General features: G+C 40.5%; 1 protein-coding gene across 2 annotated transcripts in view; it reads left to right on the plus strand.

The window, feature by feature from the left end:
- Positions 1–22834, plus strand: part of DPY19L3 (dpy-19 like C-mannosyltransferase 3) — a 74740-nt gene that overhangs the window by 3258 nt on the left and 48648 nt on the right. For both annotated transcript variants that reach the window (XM_002761978.8, XM_008987673.5), the window contains exons 3-4: positions 2505–2638; positions 18195–18285. In XM_002761978.8, coding sequence (XP_002762024.1) covers positions 2505–2638; positions 18195–18285 — 225 coding nt within the window. The remainder of the gene's footprint in view (positions 1–2504; positions 2639–18194; positions 18286–22834) is intronic.

Below are 22834 nucleotides of genomic sequence, written 5' to 3' on the forward strand. Positions count from 1 at the left end.
GTTTCTCATTTCATTAAAGTAGTAAAAGGGGGATCAATATTTTTTTAATTCTTTATAATTTAGTCAAATTCCTGAAGTTCTCTCTTTTGCTTTTTTTTTTTTTTTTTTGTGGGAAAAGTAATCAGAACTTGTATAATGGTAAAGATTTGCTAAGTGATGCATCAAATAGCATTAATTACCGACTTCTTGCTTTCTGAATAGCTTTTGTAACTAAGGGATGGTCAGGATTTCAAAAGTTAACATGAAAATCTTCATACCCATCAACCATTTTGGATATCTGACAGAATTTATGTTATTTACAAGCCATGTTAATTCTTACCAGGCAGGCTAGTAAAGCAATTCAGGGAAACAGTTTAACAAAAGTAATCTGTAATGGGAGGCCATGCCACCTGGCTCAGTCATTAGAGAGTAATTAATGCATTTTTGGATAACAGTACTTTCTGAACACCTTATACAATGCACAGAAAGAAAAATACACTCCCATCCTGAAATTCCCACCAGTGACACTGTCTTGCTGTCTAAACGTCATATTCTGCAGATATATACTCAGAAGCATTTGTATACAGTTTTGCAAAATTGGGATCTGTGTGCTGTTTTGTAACTTGCTATTTTTCTCTTATTATGTTATGAAGGTGTCATAAGCCAGTTGATGTATTTTTGAAATATCATCAATGTAAAGTATTTTTATAGCTGCCACTGTAGAAGTAAAAGGTTTTCTTACCATTTACTAATACAGACCAGAGTCGTGATAAATTTCCTTGTGACCATATGTTTGTTTAAAACTTTATTTCCTGGGGCATGTCTTAGTCTATTTGTGTTGCTATAAAGGAATACTTGAGGCTGGATGGTTTATAAAGAAAAGAGGTTTATTTGCCACAGGGTTCTGCAGACTGTACAAGAAGCATGGTGCCAGTATCTGTCTCTGGTGAGACCTCAGGAAGCTTCCAATCATGGCGGAAGGGTTAAGGGAGCCAGTGTTTAGAGATCACATGACCAGAATAGAAGAAATTTCCAGGGAACATGGGGTGTCAGGCTCTTTTCTACCAACCAGCTCTCCTGAGAACTCAGAATGAGTTCTAACAGAATGAGAACTCAGTACTGGTAGAACCTTCTCAAGCCATTTATAAGGGATCTGATTCCATCACCACACCACCTCCCATTAGGCTCCACCTCCAACATTGGGGATCACATTTCATCATGAGATTTGGAGGGGGCAAATAGCCAAACCATCTCAGAGTACACGCCTGGATTAGGAATTACTGGCCAAATGGAATGCTCCTTTTGGTGGCTTTTACTCACTGCTGCCATGTTGCGTTCCAGAGAGGTACCAATTTATTCTTCCAGCAGCGGTGTTTGAAGATGTCTATTTTTTACCAAAACAGAGTATTAGCATTTTGAAAGCTGTCAAATTGGCTAAGATTTTTAAAAGTATAACTCACAGTTTTGATTTGCATTTCTTTAACATTAATGAATTTGAACATCGTCAGTCTGTAATTGTTATTAGCCACTTTTTTCTATTGTACATTGCCTGTTCATGTCCTTAATGTTTTTCCTACTGCAATACTCATCTTTTTAAATTGTCTTGAAAGTATTCATCTTATATTAAGGGTATTTAAGCTTTTTATATGTGCTGTCTATATTTTTTCTAGTTTATATGTCCTTTAACTTGAGTTATGATGGATTATTTATTCTGTGGGTTTTTTTTCCCCCCCAGAGCATTCCTGCAAAACCCGTGGGTTTAAAAAAGTTTTAGGTAATCGGCCAGGCACAGTGGCTCATGCCTATAATCCTACTTTGGTAGGCTGAGGCAGGTGGATCACTTGAGGTCAGGAGTTCAAGACCAGCCTAGCCAACATGGTGAAACACTATATCTACTAAAAATACAAAAATTAGCCAGGCATGGTGGCACACATCACCATGCTGGAGTAGCTGGAGTAGTCCCAGCTACTCAGGAGGTTGAGGTGGGAGAATCACTGGAACCCAGGAGGCAGAGGTTGCAGTGAGCCGAGATTGCACCACTGCATTCCGTCTTGGGCAACAGAGCAAGATCCTGTCTCAAAAAAGAATTTTTTTTTTAGGTAATAAAGTTTTTAAAATAGCTTTTAAAGAATAAACCACCAATTGTACCTAGATCACCTAAAAGACTAATTACAGTCTAGACACAACACATTTAGTTGCCCATTTAACAAACTTCATAAATTATGGTTGTTAAACCGTGCCAGACACAGGCCCCCAGTATTAAAGATGAATAAGAAAATGTACTTGCCTTCAAGAAGCTCCCATTGTAGTTGGCAGAACAGACACCTGAATAATTAGATATGGGGTAAAACTTTTAATAGAATGAAAACAGATCTGTGGAATCAGGAAGGAGCCTCCGCTGGTGATAGGAAAACTTTCCTAGTGACAGGCAGCTAGGCTTAGCTGACTTGATAATTTGAAGTAGAACTATTACATTCTAATTTTTTTACCGACTTTGTTTTTTATCCGTTCCATTTTTCCAAAAGGTTGTACCAGTAGAAGATTATGGAAGATTCTGTCATTGACGATTGGTGGAACCATTGCCCTTTGCATTGGACTTCTTACATCTGTCTACCTTGCCACATTACATGAAAATGATTTATGGTTTTCTAATATTAAGGTATGGAGTTTCCATGGCCATTGTGTGATTCACTCTTTGGGGTCTCCAGTAGTAAGCCATGTGGATGAATGACCAAGGCAACACATTTTGGCATAAAGAATCCAATCTCTTGAAAGGTTTGACTATTTGTGTTTATTATTTTTAAATAACATATCAGACCTTTTTTTTTTTTGAGATGGAGTCTTACTCTGTCACCCAGGCTGGAGTGCAGTGGTGCGATCTCAGCTTATTGCAACCTCTGCCTCCTGGGTTTAGGCGATTCTTCTGCCTCAGCCTCCCAAGTAGCTAGGACTACAGATGCGTGCCACCATGCCTGGCTAATTTTTGTATTTTTAGTAGAGATGGAGTTTTACCATGTTGGCCAGGCCGGTTTTACACTCCTGACCTTGTGATCCACCCACCTTGGCCTCCCAGAGTGTTGGGATTACAGGTGTGAGCGAGCCACTGCGCCCAGCCAGAATCTTTAATGTTAATTTTTTGGGAGAGGGTCTTGCTCTGTCACTCAAGCAAGTATCCTGCCTAAGCCTCCTATGCCGCTGGGACCACAGGCATGCACCACCATGCCCAGCCAATTAAAAAAAATTTTGTTTTTGTAGTGATAGGGTCTCACTTTGTTGCCTAGGCTGGTCTCAGACTCCTGGGCTCAAGCGATCGTACTTCCACAGAGTCCCAAAATATGAGTATTACAGGTGTGAGCCACATCACTCAGCCCAGAACTTTTATAATCACGTGAGTTTTTTCTTTTTCATTAATGTATTTCATTTATTTAGCAGTTACTCTAAAATTAGTATTTTTCAAGTTATAGATTGTGAAGTTAGTGCAGTAGGTCATGAGTGACATTTTTCTTAAAACGAAGATAATATTACATCAAGTAGGGTTGAAGATTGTTTTGTGAAACTTTTAATTATATGTATGTATTTACAAACTGGGTCACAGTTTATAAGGTACTTCCTTTTCTTTTTTTTTCCTGATGGCTAAAACATGAAACAAAAATGAAAGGAAATAAAAAAGCCAGTGCTTTAAATCATGGGATCTGAATGTGGCTCCACAGAGGGTCCTCAGCTTGTTCATGTCTGTCTCCTACTCTAGTGCAAGTGGTTTTGGGGGGCATAGGGCAATGAGGAAGCCATGTTGTTTCTAGGGAAAGGATCTGTAATTTTAATCAGATTTTCGAGGGTCACCCCAGTGTGGTGGCTCACGCCTGTAATCCCAGTACTTTGGGAGGCTGAGGCAGGCAGGTTAATTGAAGTCAGGAGTGTGAAACCAGCCTGGCCAACATGGTGAAACCCCATCGCTACTAAAAATACAAAAATTAGCCAGGCATGTTGACATGCACCTGTGATCCTGGCTACTCAGGAGGCTGAGGCACAAGAATCATTTGAATTCGGGAGGCAGAGGTTGCAGTGAGCTGAGATCACACCACTGCACTCCAGCCTGGGCAACAGAGCAAGACTTCTCCGAAAAAAAAGCAGGGGTGGGGAATCTGTGACTCTTCAAATACGTTTCCTTGTTGTCTTTGTTGTTCTCTCTTTCAACATTTCTAGAACTCCTCTTGGCATTGTTTTCAGAACTCATATATGACTTACACATGGAAATCTGCTTATCCAAATGTACCTTATTTTCATCTAATATGTTACGATCTTTAACCTAAACTGTGGTGTCTAATGACTACTTGCTTGTAAAGGTAAACAAACACCTTCAAAGCCAAAGACATATCATCTGTAAGAATGTTCAAAAGAATTGATTGGTGTAGGATCCAAAGACATTTTCCAAAGAAAGTTTTCCAAAACCTTTTGAGCTTTGGTCCTCTTATTTGAATGAGTCTCCAAAGGAGATTACTTTGATGACAAATCTAATTTATAAGAATAACTTCTAGTGTGTTTATTTTTAAAACTTACTGTGTTACTTTATGGGTACAGCATATATCTATATTTGTATCTATGTATCTTTATAGAAATTATCATAGTACCAAAGAAGAATAATTCTTATCCTTTAGTGACATTAGTTAAGTTTTTATTATCAGAAAAGGTTTACTCATTTATATATCTTTTTTGGGAGGTGAGAAGTGGGGGCGGACAGGGTCCTTCACAGGTCGGTCACGGGGTCAATCACAGCTCACTGCAGGCCAGACCTCCTGGGCTGAAGCACTCCTTCACTTTAGCCTCCCAAGTAGCTGGGACCACAGGTTCATGTCACTGTGCCCAGCTAGTTTTTTAATTTTTTTGTAGAGATAGAGTCTCACTATGTTGCCCAGGCTGTTCTCAAACTCCTGGACTCCAGCAGTCCTGTGTTGGCCTTCTGAAGTTTTGGGATTGCAGGTATGAGCCACTATGCACTGCCTAGCTCTTGAAAATGGGGTGCTGGCCAGGCATGGTGGATCACTTGAGGTCAGGAGTTTGAGATTAGTCTGACCAAAATAGTGGAACCGCATCTCTACTAAAAATACAAAAAAAATTAGCTGAGTATGGTGGCACTTGCCTGTATTCCCAGCTACTGAGGAGGCCGAGGTAGGAGAATTGCTTGAATCCAGAAGGCAGAGGTTACAGTGAGCCAAGATCAAGCCACTACACTCCAGCCTGGGTGAAAGAGCGAGACTCCGTCTCAAAAAAAAAAAGAGTGCTTATAAAGTGATTCCCTAGAATTAAACCATGTAGTGTTTATATATTAACATAGGTGTTTTGAAAAAAGGCTGAACTATCCCTGTGTTAGCAGATAGCCCAAATTGAATGCTAGCCACAGCATAGCAAGGAGACATGTTGAAAGAGAAATATAACTTAATTACAAACTATTAAGTATAGCTCTTTAATTTAAAACTTGTCACTAACCTTGCTAGTTTCCTTAAATAAATATGCCCCATCATCAAGAAACTTGAACATCTTGGTTTTTCTCTCTTTACTTTCTGGGTTAAGGAAGTTCTAGTTTTACCTACTATTTACTGAGCACCTGTTCTGTGGGTAACATTGAGTTAAACACCGTGGAGAACATGGAAGAAATAACAAAGATTTCTGAATTTGCCAGCAGATTTTCCAGTATAGTAAATGAATTAGGTAAATACATATTAAGCATCTATAGTATACCAGCAGGCACTGTGCTTAGTGGTAGCAATGTCACTGAATAAGATAAGGCCCTGCCTGCCCCCAAGGAACTTACACTCTTGAAAAGGATACAGGTGAGTATCCAGACAATTACAGGACATCCAAAGTCAGTGCTAGGTTGGGATGAGATAGAGAGCGCTGTGGGAGCGCATAGGCGGGGGAGCCTAACCCTATATTATAAGATCAGGGAAGCTTTTCTAGAGGAAGTGATGATTAAGTAGACCTGAAGAATGAGTAAGAGTTAATCAGGCAAGCTGGGGAGGAAAGATGAACGTCATAGAAGACAGACAAGTACAGGAAACTCAAGAGGCAATAGAGCCCGGTGTGTGAAGCGTTGGCAGTAGTTCAGTCTGGCTAGAGAGTAGAAGGGGAGAAGGGATGTACTGGGAATGGTAAACAGAGGCCAGATAATAAAGGGTCTGTCTTCTCTGTCTCAAGGACAGAACTCTTTCTGAATGTGTTATAGTAGTGAGCCCTATTTTTAGTGAGGCAGTGATGTAATCATATTGGTGTTTCAGAAAATTGCCTCAGGCTACGATGTGGAAAATGGATTTGGGGAGAGCAAAACTAAAGTCAGGAAGCTGCTGAATAATCCAGTTCAGTGGATTCAGTAATATTTAAATATCACATCCAGATATTCAGTAAGTGAGTACCTTCTGTGTGCCAGACACTGTTCTAGGCCCTGGGAGTAAAACATTGAATATGACATGGAACTTAATTCTGATGAAAAAGGGGAAAAATCAAAAAGAAAATGAAAATGAATCCTGTGGTGAACGTCACACAGGATGATGAGATTGTCACTAGAAGGCAACTTGGAATTGGGAAGTAAAGCAGACCACTTTGAGGACATGTAAACTGAAACCTACATGATATAATAGAAGGAACCAGCCAAGCAAAGATTTGCAACATTTTAGGCAGAGGAAACAGCAAGCAAAAAGGCTCTGTGGTAGAATGAACTTGGCAAATCCAGGATCAGAGAGAAGGTTCATGTGGCCAGAATTTTATGAGCAATGAGGAGAAGATACAAGAGAGGAGAAGATCAGATCATGTAGGGCTTTGAGGCTGCGTAACAGCTACAGAGACATGAACAAGTCACAGATTTTTAGGAAGTGGACTTGGAAGGATGTCTTGATTCATTGTGTTCCCTGTTGAGAGGGAACAGTTGCTGCTTGGTCCCCTCTTTAGCAGCTGGGTGGATGAATGAACATGCCATTTACTGTGACAGCTAGCACTGGGAGGAGAAGAGCTGGAGGGTCAGTGAGTTCTGACACCACCTACCCACCATTAGGCCAGACCTCACAGGGTGGAGCCACAGTCCTCTACAAAACTGCCTTTGTTTCACATACCGGTGGCAAGTTTGGGCCCCCCCATAGACAACCCTCCCTTCTGATCAGCTAGCTACAGCCAAAGGGAGTGACACAGGCAGCCAAGTATTCGAGGGTCCCATTGGAAGCTTTCCTTAGCTTTTTCCCACAGAGTCAGGCCCATTACCCTGTTGGCAAATCAGTGTGTTATACTATGTGGAGCCAACCAAGGAAACTCCCCTGAGCTCTGGTGTCCAGTTTTTATTGGGGTTTCATTATGTATGATTAATTGAATAATTGCCCACAAGGCTGGACTCAATCTCCACCCCTTTTCTGCTCCCTGGAGGTTGGGCTGCTAGCATGTGGCTCAAAGCCCTGACTCTCAGGCCACATGGTTGAGTGTTCTGGCATGGCCAGCCCCAATCCTGAGTCATCTCCTTAGCACAAATTAGGAACTCACTGTCACCTGCTAGCACAGGCTTTCAGATGAGGTCTGAAGAACCTACCATGAATAGTAAAGACACTCTCATCACTCAGAAGTTCCAAGGATTTAGAGGCTGTCTCCTAGGAACTGGGGACAAAGAACAGCCAGATTCTTTATTCCTAGAGCTTAGCAGTTTGATATGGTTTGGCTGTGTCCCCACCTAAATCTCATCTTGAATTGCAGTTCCCATAATTCTCACATGTCATGGGAGGGACCCAGAGGGAGGTAATTTAATCATGGGGGTGGGCCTTTCCCCATTCTGTGCTCATGATACTGAATAAGTTTCACTAGATCTGATGGTTGTTTAGAGGGGAGTTACCCTACACACACTGTCTTTGCCTGCCATCATGTAAGATGTGACTTTGCTCCTCATTAACCTTCTGCCCTGATTGTGAGACCTCTCCAGCCATGTGAAACTGTGAGTCCATTAAACCTCTTTCCTTGATAAATTACCCCGTCTTAGGCATGTCTTTATTAGCAGCGTGAGGGACGGACTAATACTAGGTTACCTCCCTGGAACCAGGGACAGAGGCCAACCAATTTCTTTCTTGCACAGGAGGCAAGGCAGGGAACAACAAGCTCAGGTTTGACTGTCTTGCGAGGCACTTTTAAAGCAGTCCACATAGAAATGTGGAGTAAAGAAAGCTAGACTTACGGGGCTGAAGGCAGGAGTTCCGTCTGTGTTGCAAATGGGCATTTCCATATTACCATCTTGTAGATGTGTGGGTGAGATTGTTTCAGGAGTGTGTAGATGAGAAAGGAAAGGGAACCTGGGCCAGTTTCTGTCTGTGCCTCAGATACCAGCTGGGAAGCTATAAAACAGGCACTTATCTCCACCCACCACCCTAATCCTCTGAAACTTAGAAATGAGCTCAGAATCTTATTCCGTTTCTTCCCTCTTTGTTGAAGCAGTAGCCCATAGCACACATTTTTATTTGTTTCCTGTGTCATAAGAAGAATCTTCCAATGTTAGAACCATTTCTCAAACCTGATAATACCTCTGCATAAGCATTTGGTTTAGTGTTTTGCTTAGATTCTCTAGATCAGCATTGTCCAATAGCACTATAATGAAGGAAATATTCCATATATGCACTGTCTAGTACAGTGGCCACTAGCCACATGTGGCTACTAAACAGTTGAAATAGAGTAGTACAACTCAGGAACTAAATTTTTTTTATTAATCTGATTTAATTTTTAAATATGTATATATTTTCTGTCAATAAACAGTTTGAAATTATAATATTACTGAATAAATACCTTATTTAGCCAAAAGAAATGCTCATTTTCAGAGTGTAGTATTCTTTATAAATCTACTGCTATATATAATACCATTTCTATATTGGGGAATTATTTGAGAAGGTTAAGTTTGTTTTCCTTTTGTGTTTTGGGGTTATAACCTTTTCTCATCAAAATTGGTAGGTTAGTTTTTAATGAAAATACTTTGGTTTTATTTTTGCATACTTTGAAGTGCTTGTAATTATTCAGAGAGCAAAAGTATTATATAATAGACTTTTATAATAGACAAGGCATACATTGAATGTATGCATTTGAAATGATTTCTTAAATATTTGTTGTATTGTTTGTACATGAAAGTAGGAACACTGAAATAGCAACTGGAATGTTGAAGGAAAAGATACTGGTTTTATATGGTCTTAGAAAATATATATCTAGAATCCTTTCTCAGCATATTTTAAAATTTTTAAGTTTTTTTTTTTTCTATTGCCTAAATTGTATTATATTCCCCTTGCTGGGAAATTGAAAGTATTCAAGATTTTTTAAAATATCCTTTATTGAATGTCTGTTATATGCTTGGAACTATTTGGGGGCATTTTAATACACATTCTATTTATTTTCACTTATTTTCTGAGACAGGGTCTCACTCTGTCACCCAGGCTGGAATGCAGTGGTGCATTCAAGGTCACTGCAACCTTGAACTCCTGGGCTCAAGCCATCCACCCACCTAAGCCTCCCAAGTGGTGCCAGCTAATTTTTTCATTTTTTGTAGTGACAGAGTCTCACTTTGTTGCCCGCTCTGTTCTCGAACTCTTGGCCTCAATCACGCCTTCCACCTGGGCCTTCCAAAGTGCTGGGATTACAGGCATGAGCCACCATGCCCAACCTACATATTCTGTTTAATCTGCCTTTCTTCAGAGCCCAAACACTAACTCTAAATTGTCCTTTCAATGCAACCTGCTGTTTTGCTGCCCTTTATTGTAAACAAAAAGTAAATGCCCATTTTCCCAGCGTGCTGCCTTTATGGTGCTAAGTAGCTTCCAGTCTTCTGCAGTAGATTTAGCTGCTGGGGCTGAGGGGTATGGGGTAGGCAAAGGAAAAGAAAGGGGAGGCACTAGCTGCTGTGAAGGATCTGGATGGGAGCTAGAGCCAAAGAATGTGACTTCTGGAGCTTGCCTTCAGGGATGTGATATGGTTAGTCCTGGCAGGTGCAGGAACCAGTGGATGCATTTTAAGTGATTTTTGTTTAGTAGGGTGGTGGTGGTGGTGGTGGTGGTGGTGTTGTTGTTGTTGTTGTTGTTGTTTGAGATGGAGTCTTACTTTGAGGCCCAGGCTGGAGTGCAGTGGTGCAATCTTGGTTCACTGCAATCTTTGCCTCCCGTGTTCAAGCAATTCTCCTGCCTCAGCTTCCTGACTAGAGTAGCTGGGAGTACAGGTGCACACCACTACGCCTGGCTAATTTTTGTGTTTTTAGTAGAGACAAGGTTTTGCCATGTTGGTCAGACTGGTCTCGAACTCTTGACCTCAGATTTTCCTCCTGTCTCAGACTCCCAAAGTGCTAGGATTACAAGTGTGAGCCACTGCACCTGGCCTTTTGTTTCGTAGATTCCATGGTAGACATCTGTATGGTCTTCATTTTTATTTTTCACATGTGTATTGCTTTTTAATTATTGAAACTATGTTGTAACAATATCGAAAAATTTTAAATGAAAAATGTTACTCGGTATTCATTACCCTTAAAGAAAAGCAGTTTTCATTTTTCCCTTCTACTCTTCATCCTAAGTGCATAAATATTTTACTTACTTCTGACCCAAGTATAGATAGTTTTTATCATCTACTTTATCTGCTGTTACATCCCATGCTTTTTCCATATATAGTTATACATTTTCACAAAACTGTTATTATGTAAGGAGTTTTAGTTTTCTAATCTGATCTTTTTGAGGTTTTTATAATCTTGATTATTCCACTATTTCCATGCTCCCAACTTTGGATACTTCAATTATTTATAATAGTATTAATTCCGAACTTTGCTTGCTTAGTTTTACTTTAAAGTGGCAATGTAGTGATATCAGTTCCTTCTTTCTTGGAATTCTCCCAGAGCAATTAAGGAACGTGATAAATAGATAGTCAAGCCCAGCTTTGATCAAGGAGGCTGCCAAATCCAGTGGCACTCAGAAAGATGCTGAGAGAAGAGTCTGTGACTGGGTGCAGTGGCTCTCGCCTGTGATCCCAGCACGTTGGGAGGCTGAGGCAGGTGGATCACTTGAGCCCAGGAGTTCAAGACCAGCCTGGCCAACATGGTGAAGCCCTGTCTCTACAAAAAATACACAAATTAGCCAAGCATGGTGGCACATGCCTGCAATCCCAGCTGAGGCAGGAGAATCGCTTGAACCCAGGAGCTGGAGGCTGCAGTGAGCCGAGATTGCACCATTGCATTCCAGCCTGGAGACTTCATCTCAAAAAAAAAGAGAGACAGAAAGAGGAGTCTGCAAGCTGCAGGGGTCAGATAAAGTGGGTAAAGCATCATTCTCCAAAGTTAGTGGCATCTCCTAAGGGGTAAAACCAACAGCACCCTGAGTAGGACCATGGGATGGGTGTGTGGGCAGTAGTGGCAGCAGCTCTCCTGGATCCATTCTACTATGAAGTACAGCATACTAGGCAGGCCGGAAGGAACAATCACAAAGACAAGCCAAATTTGTAAGAGATGGGATTTAAAAGGACAGGAATAGAGGGAGGCAACCTGCCTTTTGAAGAACCCCAAAGCTATGAAGCTTTGTTGACTAAAATGAGGAAAAGACTGAAGAACTCACCCTTGTAAACCATTCTATATAAGGAAAATTCCTGCTGGCCTGAGCTGTGTGCCTGGCCTCTCCCTGACATGAACTTCCTGCAAGTACCTTATGTAGTAAGAGCTTGCCACATTCAGAAATAACTGCTAATCAAGGAAGGAACTGGGACAAGAGTCCAGAGATACTGCAAGAAAAAAGGGAAGAGAACAAGACACATCATTGATGAAGAACAGTCACCAGAAGAATTTTACAGCGGAGATGTGAAGGTTGTGACCACATATGTCACATTAAAAGATAATCATTTGCCACTGTGGAAGATGAATGCAAAGCAGGAATGTAAGAAGGTGTGTACCTTCTTCAAAGGCAGCAGGAAGAGAACAAAAGGAAACATGAGCTGGCAGACTTTAGACAAGAAATAGAATTACAAGGTAGAACCATTATAGAAATGATGACCATCTTGGATGTACTGTACAGGAGACTAGAATCTGCAGAATGTACAGAAGGAGCAATGTTGGACAGCAAAATGAAAGGAGATTGAGTAAAGTGACAGTATGAGAAAGGAAGTGACAATTGAGGAGGACAAAGAGCAGCAAGCATGCATCATTTGTGTCCCAAAAGAAGAGAACCAGAAGGAATAAATAAGAAGGAAAAACCCACATGTTTAAAGGTGTAATTCAAGGAAATTTGCCAAAAATGAAAGGAAATTTGAATCTTCTAATTGAAGGAACAGAGCAAGTCCCAGGATAAATTGGCCTAGAAAAATCATTGGCAAGATAGAGTTCTATGAAGTTGCTGGGCTTAAATATGTAAAGAAACCTTTGGACATTCCAGACACAACGATCAAGTTACCAATAAGGAGAAACAAAGGTCCACCTGGCGTCCAGCTTCTTTACAGTAAAGTCTGATGGTCAAAGACCATGAATGATGCCTGTAAAATGCTCAAGTAAAAGAAAGTGATTTACGCATTTTAACCCAGTCATTCATTCCATTGCATATAAAGATGGCATACAAACTTTTTTTGTTCCTAGATATATGTATTTTTAGGAATACCTGAAGAAGGCCGGGCACAGTGGCTCACCCCTGTAATCTCAGCATGTTGGGAGGCTGAGGTGGGTGGAGCACAAGGTCAGTGATTCTCCCACTGCAGCCCCTCAGGTAGCTGTAACTACAGGTTCATACCACCACGCTCAGCTATTTTTTTTATTTTTATTTTTAGTACAAACTGGGTTTTGCCATGTTGCCTAGGCTGGTCTTAAAGTCCTGGGCCCAAGTAATCTACCTGCTTCGGCCTCCCTGAGTGCTGGGGTTACAAGCGTGAGCCACCATACCTGGCCACGTTCTTCTTTCTCATTGGAACATAAACTTCTTTTAGTCAAGTACTAAATTCTTGCATCTTTTTGTTTCCCCAGCAAATAAACGTTCAGTGATAAGGAAGGCTATAAGCATCAAGGTCACTCTTTCTTTTTAGTCTTTTTTCCTTGTGCTAACATTTCCACTGTTACTTGTATTTACTTGATATTACAGAATTTGCATGTCTTCCCATTGAATAAATCTACAGAGCCAGGAGACTTTATATTCTAATAGGGTTAATCCACACAATGCTAGTACAGTACTGCTAAGACTGCTGATTGCCTGAGTGTGGGCCCAGTGGAAGAACTCGCTTCAGCAACAGACTGCCCTCCTCAGAAGCCCTGCTTGGCATCTCTCACATGTCACGGCTTTAATCAACTCTAGGGCAAGACTCATTCCTCTCCAACAGATGGACATGAATTTAACCAGACCATAAACCATGTATGTGCCATAAATATGTTTGCTGAGGGCATGATTCCCAGTACAGAACTTTAAGAACAGCTGTCTTATGGGATACTATTTCTTGGTGAGATGATTTGTTAACCTAATTCTGAAACAGATTACATTTATAAAGTTAATTTTTCAGTGGCTTCCCCACGAGTAGCAGTCTCATTATTTTGGGGGATAATTTTTTCAAACAACACTTTATTATTTATTATTATTATTTTTTGAGACAGTCTCTCTCCAATACCCAGGCTGGAGTGCAGTGCCAGGATCTCAGCTGACTGCAACTTTTACCTCCCAGGTTCAAGCGATTCTTATGCCTCATCCTCCCAAATAGCTGGAATTACAGACATGCGCCACAATGCTCTGCTATTTTTGTATTTTTAGTAAACATGGGGTTTCACCATGTTGGCCAGGCTGGTCTCAAACTCCTGACCTCAAGTGATCTGCCCACCTTGACCTCCCAAAGTGTTGGGATTACAGGTGTGAGCCACTGTGCCCGGCCTGTAAACAAAGTTTTTTGTTTGTTTGTTTGTTTTTAATTTAAGCAAGGTAAGGAAGACTTTATTCAGGACCATCGTGATACATATAGGGACCACTGCAACGAGGTCTTGCAGTGGTAGAGAGAGATTTATACTCAACTCCTAGCACAGCGTGGGCGAGTAGAAATGGGCATTCGAGGATGGAGGTGGGGTCAGTGGCTGGGAAATGAGTAAGAGGAACCTTTGGGGTGCAAGGGGTTCTGGCTTAACCAGGCTTAGAGGATTCTTGCTAAAGGCAGGCCAGGGTGACCAGACATTACCTGGGGGATCTATTTATGTGAGATTTTTTAAAAGCCAATTTGATGTTTCCTTTCCAAATCCGGTGTCATTTGTCTAGGACACTGCCAGCAAGTTATCTGAGTGCTTGCAGGGAATGTGATCATTCATTGTGAGCAGTCATTTTTTTTTCTTGATGCCTTTTTCTTTTTGTACTTCTATTAGATTACTATATACACTGTTATTTCAATGGTTTTAGCTGTACGGTTCTTTATAAATAGAAGTCTTTTGTCTTTCCACTTTTCCGTCATTATCTTCGAAGATGTTTTCATTCTGTCAATGTTGCATTCCCCATGGAACCAGTGCAAATTAAAATATGAAGTATCTGTTCATTTTGCGTTCTTTAGAGGATGACTACTATTGGTGTGTATTTTCACGGGCATGATCTACCAAGCGAAGTATAAATTGCTGTAAAACTGGAAAAGTGTTTGAATGAGTGAAGCAGATGTTCTCTTAGCATGAAGCAGATGTAAAACTTGCAAGTGTCTGTCTAATAAAGTATAGCATTTGGTTCTATACAGCTGGTGCCAGATTACCAATTAATCATGTTTGAATGCATTTTTACTAATTAGGTCCCCCTCTGTTCTTTATGCATTCTGGCTGTATTAGAGGGAGGGATAAGACACAAAAGCTTTCTACCTTTAGTACTTTGAGCAGCGTTTTTTCTTTTCTTTTCTTTTTTTTTTTTTTTTGAGACGGAGTTTCGCTCTTGTTACCCAGGCTGGAGTGCAATGGCGTGATCTCGGCCCACCGCAACCTCTGCCTCCTGGGTTCAGGCAATTTTCCTGCCTCAGCCTCCTGAGTAGCTGGGACTACAGGCACACGCCACCATGCCCAGCTAATTTTTTGTATTTTTAGTAGAGACGGGGTTTTACCATGTTGACCAGGATGGTCTCGATCTCTTGACCTCGTGAGCCACCGTGCCCGGCCCTACCAGCGTTTTTTCTTATTTCCTGGTCTTTTGTTCTTAGAATCATACAATTCAGTCTTTCATTCTTTATTGATTCTCCAGTTTGATTTGGGGACGTAGGTGTGATATGAGGATTTTCACACTCCTCAAATGCCTTTGAACACTTTAAGGAAGCTAGAGAAAAAGCAAATGAATGAATGCTGTTGTTTTTCTTATTTGCATGGACAGAAGCTAGTATTTGCTCAGTTAACATCAATTCATAGCTTCTTCGGTTATTTGACTGATTAGGAGTTTGAGCATTCTAGAAATGAGTGGTACCAGGTTGGTTTTATGTTCACAAAAGCAGTAGAGCAGTTTTTCTCAAAGATAAAAAATGAGTGGTTTAACGTAACTACCCAGAAGAGTTGCGTTTACTGCTGTGAAAGATACAACACAAATCGCTAGCTACTGTGAAAATCAACAAAACTGTGTTATTATGTATTTGCCTTTTTATAAAGCAAGTATGTTACTGAAATGAAGTTTCAGGGCCAGGCACTGTGGCTCCCGCCTGTAATCTCACCACTTTGAAAAGCCACAGCAGCAGGATCACTTAAGCTCAGGAGTTCAAGACCAACCTGGGCAACATGGCGAAACCCCACCTCTACAAAAAATATGAAAATTAAGCTGACATAATGACACGTGCCTGTAGTCACAGCCACTTGGGAAGCTGAGGTGAGAGGATCACTTGAACCTGGGAGGTGGAGGCTACAGTGAGCCATGATTATGCCACTGTACTCCAGCCTAGATGACAGAGTGAGACCCTGTCTCCAAAAGAAAAGAAAAGAAATTAAATTTCAGAACCTGATGGGCGTTTTTTTAAATGCTTGGTTTCTCCAGGATAAATTTGTTTTTTGTGAAAGGAAGTTCAATATATAAGGTTTGCTACCCCACCTCCCATATTTCTAAAAAGAGTTAACTAACAATGATAAAGATATTTAGAGGGTAGCAGAAATATATTCAATAAATAATTTCTAAGTCTGAAGATAACATGAGTGTGTGTGTGTGTGTGTGTGTGTGTATGTGTGTCTTGCTGTATCTTCCAGGGTAGAGTGGATTGATCATGGCTCACGGCAGCCTCAACCTCCTAGTAGGCTGAGTCTTAATGGGTCCTCCTTCCTCAGCCTCCGTAGGAGCTGGGAGTTCAGGTGCATGCCATTATGCCTATTTTTTTTTTTTATTTATTTTTTTTTTTTGGTAGAGATGGGCTTTCACCATGTTGCCCAGGCTGGTCTTGAACTCCTGGGCTCAAGCGATCCATCTGCTTCAGCCTCCCAAAGTGCAAGGCTATAGGTGTGAGCCAGCACACCCAACCTGAGTGGTTCTTTCAACAAAATGTTTGTTACCATTTGAAAATTAGCGGAGTTAAGAGAAAGCAAAGATGAATTAAAGGAGTTCATCAGCTAGAAAATGAGATGTTCAAGAAAACCAAACACCACGTATTCTCACTCATAAGTGGGAGTTGAACAAAGAGAACACATGGATACAGGGAGGGGAACATCACACAAGGGGGCCTGTTGGGGAGTGAGGGGGTAGGGAAGGGATAGCATTAGGAGTAAAACCTAATGTATATGACCAGTTGATGAGTGCAACAAACCACAATGGCATGTGTATACCTATGTAACAAACCTGCACATTCTGCACATGTCTCCCAGAACTTATATTTAGAAAATTAACTCAATTAAATTTTAAAAAAAGAAAATGAGATGTTCAGTATTTATCACTTTTCCCCAGTTGGGTTTGTGGAATGTGGATCTGCTATAATATGAAAAAACATAGATCAAATTACATTTTAGACAACGTGTTACAGATTCTAGGACATGGTTTGTTTTGCTTTTTTTATTAACACTGGTATAAAAGAATCTCTAATGATATAAATTGTAACTTTTTGTTTATTTATACTTCTACAGGTACAGGTTAAGTATCCCTCATCTGAAAAGCTTGGGACCAGAGTGTTTTGGATTTCAGATTTTGGATTATTTCCATATATGTAATGAGAAATCTTGGGGATAGAATTCAGGTGTAAACATGAGATTCATTTATGTTTCCTATGCACCTTATACACATAGCCCAAAGGTGGTTTTATATGATACATAAGTTTGTGCATGAAACCAAGTTTGTAGACACTGAACCATTAGAAAACAAAGGTGTCACTATCTCAGCCGTCCTAGTGGACAGTCTGTGGTTATTTGGCATCACCATCGTTCCTAACCCTGAATTCATATGCTCCCTTTATAAGTAATCGTTTTCCTATACTTATTCACACCCAAATACTTAACAATAAAAAATACGACATACCATCAATAGAGTGGAAAAATAACACGTTCAGGGTAACTTTTGGCATCATGTCGGCTCTCAGAAGTATCAGATTTGACAGATTAGGGCTGCTCAAACCTATATATAAAGTATATTATCTAAGAGTATTAATAGGATTATTCCAGAAAGTCTTCTGCATCCTTACTACCCATTGCTTCCATGTTTCATAGTAATAATTTAAATTTAATAAAAGTATCTTGTAACCAGATTGGCTAATAGCTGTTACTTTAAGTTTTAAGTTCTTCTAAGATTGAATACTTATCTAAAACCAGTTTAAATATTTCGTATATCCATTTACCTCCATGAACATCTTCCTACCAGGGTTACACTTGTCAGAGTAAAATTCATGTGTCTGCCTCATTTGACTATGGGTGCCTTTTATTCTTAGAATAAAAAGAAAATGATTGATCTTATGTAATATTGGGAGCTTTTAGGTAGGTGTCTAATGCAATTATATTTCTTTTCACTTGAGAAACTTTTTGGTGCCATCCCTGTTTTGTGTCTCACTGATATTGCATGGGAATGGTGATATAGTCTTTAAAAAATTTTTTTAAGTTTAAACATTCACTAAAGTAGAGAATAATGGGACCAACTCCCATGTATCCCTCACTCAGCTTTAACAATGATCAGCCTTCCATTCTTGTTTGCCAAGGTTGAGACGGTATTTTCATACTTTTTTTGTCTTTGAAGTTGCAGTTCTCTGTGCTTTCTACAGTGACAATATGTATTTAAACAAAACTAGGTCACATAAACCCATAGGATCTAACTCTGTTTCAGGAAGTGGAGCGAGAAATCTCATTCAGAACTGAGTGTGGCCTGTATTACTCCTACTACAAGCAGATGTTGCAGGCTCCAACCCTCGTGCAAGGTAATTGCAACTTAGTTTCATTTGGGGTCTCCTGCGTTCTTTTCAATATTTTAGTCAGAAGTACTGTTCTCTGAAAAGCATTTAAATGCTCTCTAGAAGTGTAGTTTTTCCTTGTTAATATCTAATGATTCCATGAAAATTTTTTTGCTCTGGAAGAAGTTATATAATGCTTTATATAACCCTCCTATCCTTACCTTCCAGCTCTCCTCCATCCCAAAAGTAGTATCTTTGCAGTTTCATGGTTGTGTTGCTGAATTTTCGCATGATCATTTTGGAAGAGGTCTTTGCAGGTGAAAGGAGTGTTGTCTGAGAACAGGAGGCATTTTGGTAACACAAATGAAAATTACAGTTGTCCCTCTTGTCCCCAGTGCCCCCATTCATTCCTTTATTTCACAGTTGCCTTTTTCCTGAATTTTTACTTCCCTTAAGTGGATTAGAGCCTACACTCAACATTTACTCCATCTAATGAAAGCCCCAGCATCTATCTGCTGTATCTCTTCTACCTAATACGTACTTGATAGGCTTAGCATGAGTGCATGTGACAGAAAACTGCCCTCTTCTAGGCTTTACTTGGAGTCAGCTTTGACATTTTTGGTGGCAGTTATTAATAAACAATATTTTTGCTGTTGTTTTTGAGAAAGGGTCTCACTCTGTCATCTAGGCTGGAATGCAATGGTGTGATCATAGCTCACTGCAGTCTTGATCTCCCAGGCTCAAGCAGCCCTCCTGCCTCAAGCCTTCCAAGTAGCTGGGACCACAGCTGTGCACCACCATGCTCATTTTTTGTTTTGTTTTTCTGTAGAGACGAAGTCTCACTATGTTGCCCAGGCTAGTCTTGAACTCCTGAGCTCAAGTGATCCTCTCACCTCAGCCTCCCAAAGTGCTAGAATTATATGCGTGAGGCACTGCGCCCAGCCCATAAGTGATGTTTTGTACTTTTAGTTTTATCACCTAGGAGACATGACAGTTTGGTTATCTTTGGTTTTGTGCCATAAAAATTAATGAGGTGGTTCCTGTGTTAATAGCCAGATTCATCCATAATAAGGGTAATTACTCACCAGCCTTTCACTTTGTGGTTTTAGCAGCCATTGATGATTATATCTATAGTTCTTATTTCAGAAGGGATACAAATTAGTGACCTTCTAATTCTGTCATTCCTCCTGTGTTTATTAGTTGGGACACTGTTATATAGAAAACTTTTTTCTCATTGATTGTTTGGCTCTTCTGGTACAGTTTATACAAGAAAGGCAAGCTTAGTTGTCATTTTTTCCCCACGTGATCAAACCTTATTATTCATGGATCCCATAGTTGCAAAATCAGTTACTTCCTAAAATGTATTTGTAACCCTAAAATCAGTATTTATGGTGCTTTCACAGTCCTTTATGGACATGTCCAGTGCAACAAAGTATTTTAGCCTCTGGCACACATGTTCCCCACAAAGACTGAAAGAGGCGACCCTCTGCCTCCTTGTCTCAGCTCTCACACTGCAGCGTCCTTTTCAGAAAGTCTGTTTCGTGCCATGGCTTTTGCATTGTTTTGCTCTTTGCTGGTGATTGTACAGTTTAAAATGATCCCCCAAAACAGTGCTAAAGTGGTGTCTCGTGTTCCTGAGAGCAAGAATGCTGTGATGTGCCTTATAGAGAAAATATGTGTTAGATAAGCTTCCTTTAGGCATGGGTTCTGTTGCTGTAGGCCATGAGTTAAGTGTTTATGAATTAACAATATAGATTAAAGCAAGTGTCTTTAAACAGAAACACACAAAACTAGGTTATATGTCAATCAGTCGACAAAAATACGTAACCGTAGGCTTGCAGGAACGCAGTTGTTATTTCTTACTCGTTCAGTATTCACCAGTTCAGCTTTTACTGCAGCTTTATTGGACATTACCACTGTGCATAATGAGAATTGGCTGCAATTACCAGTTCTCAACATTATGAGCTACCTCTCTAGCATCCTCGAAAGCAGTGGTTCTTACTGGGGGCAACTGTGCCCCAGGCACATCTGGACCATCTAGAGACATTTTCTGTTGTCACAAGAGGGGCAGGGTGCTGCTAGAATCCAGTGGGTAGAGGCCAAGGATGCCACAGCTAAACATCCTACCACTCACATGACGATCCCCACGGCAAATAATTATGTGGCCAAAATGTCCAAAGTTCTGAGGTTGAGAAACTGCTCTAAAGGTGTGTGATGAGTATTTTCTTTTCTTTTTTTTTTTTGAGACGGAGTTTCACTCTTGTTACCCAGGCTGGAGTGCAATGACGCGATCTTGGCTCACCGCAACCTCCGCCTCCTGGGTTCAAGCAATTCTCCTGCCTCAGCCTCCCAAGTAGCTGGGACTACAGGCACGCGCCACCATGCCCAGCTAATTTTTGTATTTTTAGTAGAGACGGGTTTTCACCATGTTGACCAGGATGGTCTCAATCTCTTGACCTCGTGATCCACCCGCCTCGGCCTCCCAAAGTGCTGGGATTACAGGCTTGAGCCACCACGCCTGGCCCGTGTATTTTCTTTGTAAGTATCACTGTGAAATCAGTGGCTGATTCATTTTAATTCATTTATGTCATTCATTAAGATTATTCTTTTGGAAGATTTCAAACAGGTAGGGCGCAGTGGCTCACACCCTGTAATCCCAGCACTTTGGGAGGCTGAAATGGCAGGATCACTTATGCCCAGTAGTTCAAGGCCAGGATGAGCAATATAGTGAGACCTCATCTCTACAAAAAAAAATTAAAAATTAGCCAGGCATAGTGGTGTATGCTGATATTTCCAGTATTCAGGAGACTGAGGTAGGAGGATCACTTGAGCCCAGGAGGTTGAGGCTATAGTGAACCGTGATCATGCCTCTGCACTGAGCAATGATGATTCCACTGCACTCCAGCCTGGGTTACAGAGCAAGACCCTGTCTCAAGCAAAAGAGAAAACGAAAACAATTTTCAAGCATATAAAAAGATAGAATCCTCTAATTGGTTTCTGTGTGTCTCTATTCAACTAAAGCAGTAGCCAACTCATGGCCAGTCTTGTTTCCTCTATCCCTGCCCCCAACCTTGATTACTTTGGAGTAAATTCAAGACATCACATTGCTTTATGTGCAAATATATCGGTCGGTTTCAGAGTCAGTGTTCTCATTTCCAGGTTGTCTTACAGATTTTTAATACAGTTTTTGAAATCCAAATAAAGCCTATACATTACAAACATTTGGTAATTTCTTTAACTGTTTCTTTAAATCTGTCATTATCTTTCTTTTTTCTTGAAATTTCTTTTGAAAACACTTGTCTGATCGAGGATTTCACTGTCATGGTGTCGTTTAATGTTTCACTGTTCGCTGGATTTTTAGTTGATAGTTTGATCTAAGGTTTGCTTGGATTCAGGCACTTCCTTTGGTGAGAATACTTCCTAAATGGTGTGGCATGCTTCCACATTAGAGCAAGTTCCTAATAGCCTTTCCGCTAATGGCTTAGCACCAAGGTTGATCATTACCTAAATCCAACAATTTCGTAAGGACTGTAACATGGGGATGTTCTAACGCTGTCATTCCTTATATAATTGTTAGGTAAAATTTATCTCTAAAGAAAAACATTTTCTCTCAGCTATTTGGTAAGCCAGTTTCGTTCATAAAGGAAAGGGAGGATTAATATTTGGCCTTGCCCATTATTGTTTTTAGAACGAGTTACATTTCCAGTACTGTCATAAGATTGTGCTTTTTAAGAATCATCGTAAACGTGTGGATTTTTAGCATAATTGATGTGTTTCAGTCCTTTGTATTATTCTTATTAAAGTTGCCCCATCGTTGTCCAGTAGGATGCCCTTCAGATTAATGGCTGTCTTTCCAAACCACCCCAGTGGTCTTCGAAAACTCCCGAGCTTTTTGGTGTGGCAATAGGCCCTTTGTGTCTGTTTCCTGCCCCTACCATTCTTCCAACTAGTGGTAGTTCTTTTTTTTTTTTTTGAAACAGAGTCTTGCTGGAGTGTGGTAGTGCCATCTTGGCTCACAGCAGCCTCCATCTCCCAGGTTCAAGCAATTCTCCTGCCTCAGCCTCCCGAGTAGCTGGGATTACAGATGCACACCATCATGCCTGGCTAATTTTTGTATTTTTAGTAGAGATGGTGTTTCGCCATGTCGGCAAGGCTGGTCTTGAACTCTTGACCTGAGGTGATCCATCTGCCTCCGCCTCCCAACGTGCTCACGGGCGTTAACCACTGCACTGGTCTCTAGTTCTTATTAGTGGCTATTTAGGGACCATAACTTGGGTATGAGGGATGCTTATTGCTGCTAGATTGCTTATTGTTTTCAGGTGTTTTTAGTGAGGAACGCTAGAAAATGTGAACTTTTTTCCTAAGAGAAAATATGAATATATCTCATTTCAGCTCGGAGTTAGAATGACAAGGATTTTTACTGTTTTTGATTTTATGGTTGTATGTCCTTTCTCCAGTTGAAAACTTGGGTTCCTATGACATTAACCTTATCACTTAGTTGTCTTGTTCTACTATATATATATAAAGTACTTTTAAAGTCACAACATAATAATATTGGTAACAATATGATTACCTG

The sequence above is a fragment of the Callithrix jacchus genome, chromosome 22, assembly GCF_049354715.1.
Source record: "Callithrix jacchus isolate 240 chromosome 22, calJac240_pri, whole genome shotgun sequence".
NCBI lineage: Eukaryota > Metazoa > Chordata > Mammalia > Primates > Cebidae > Callithrix > Callithrix jacchus.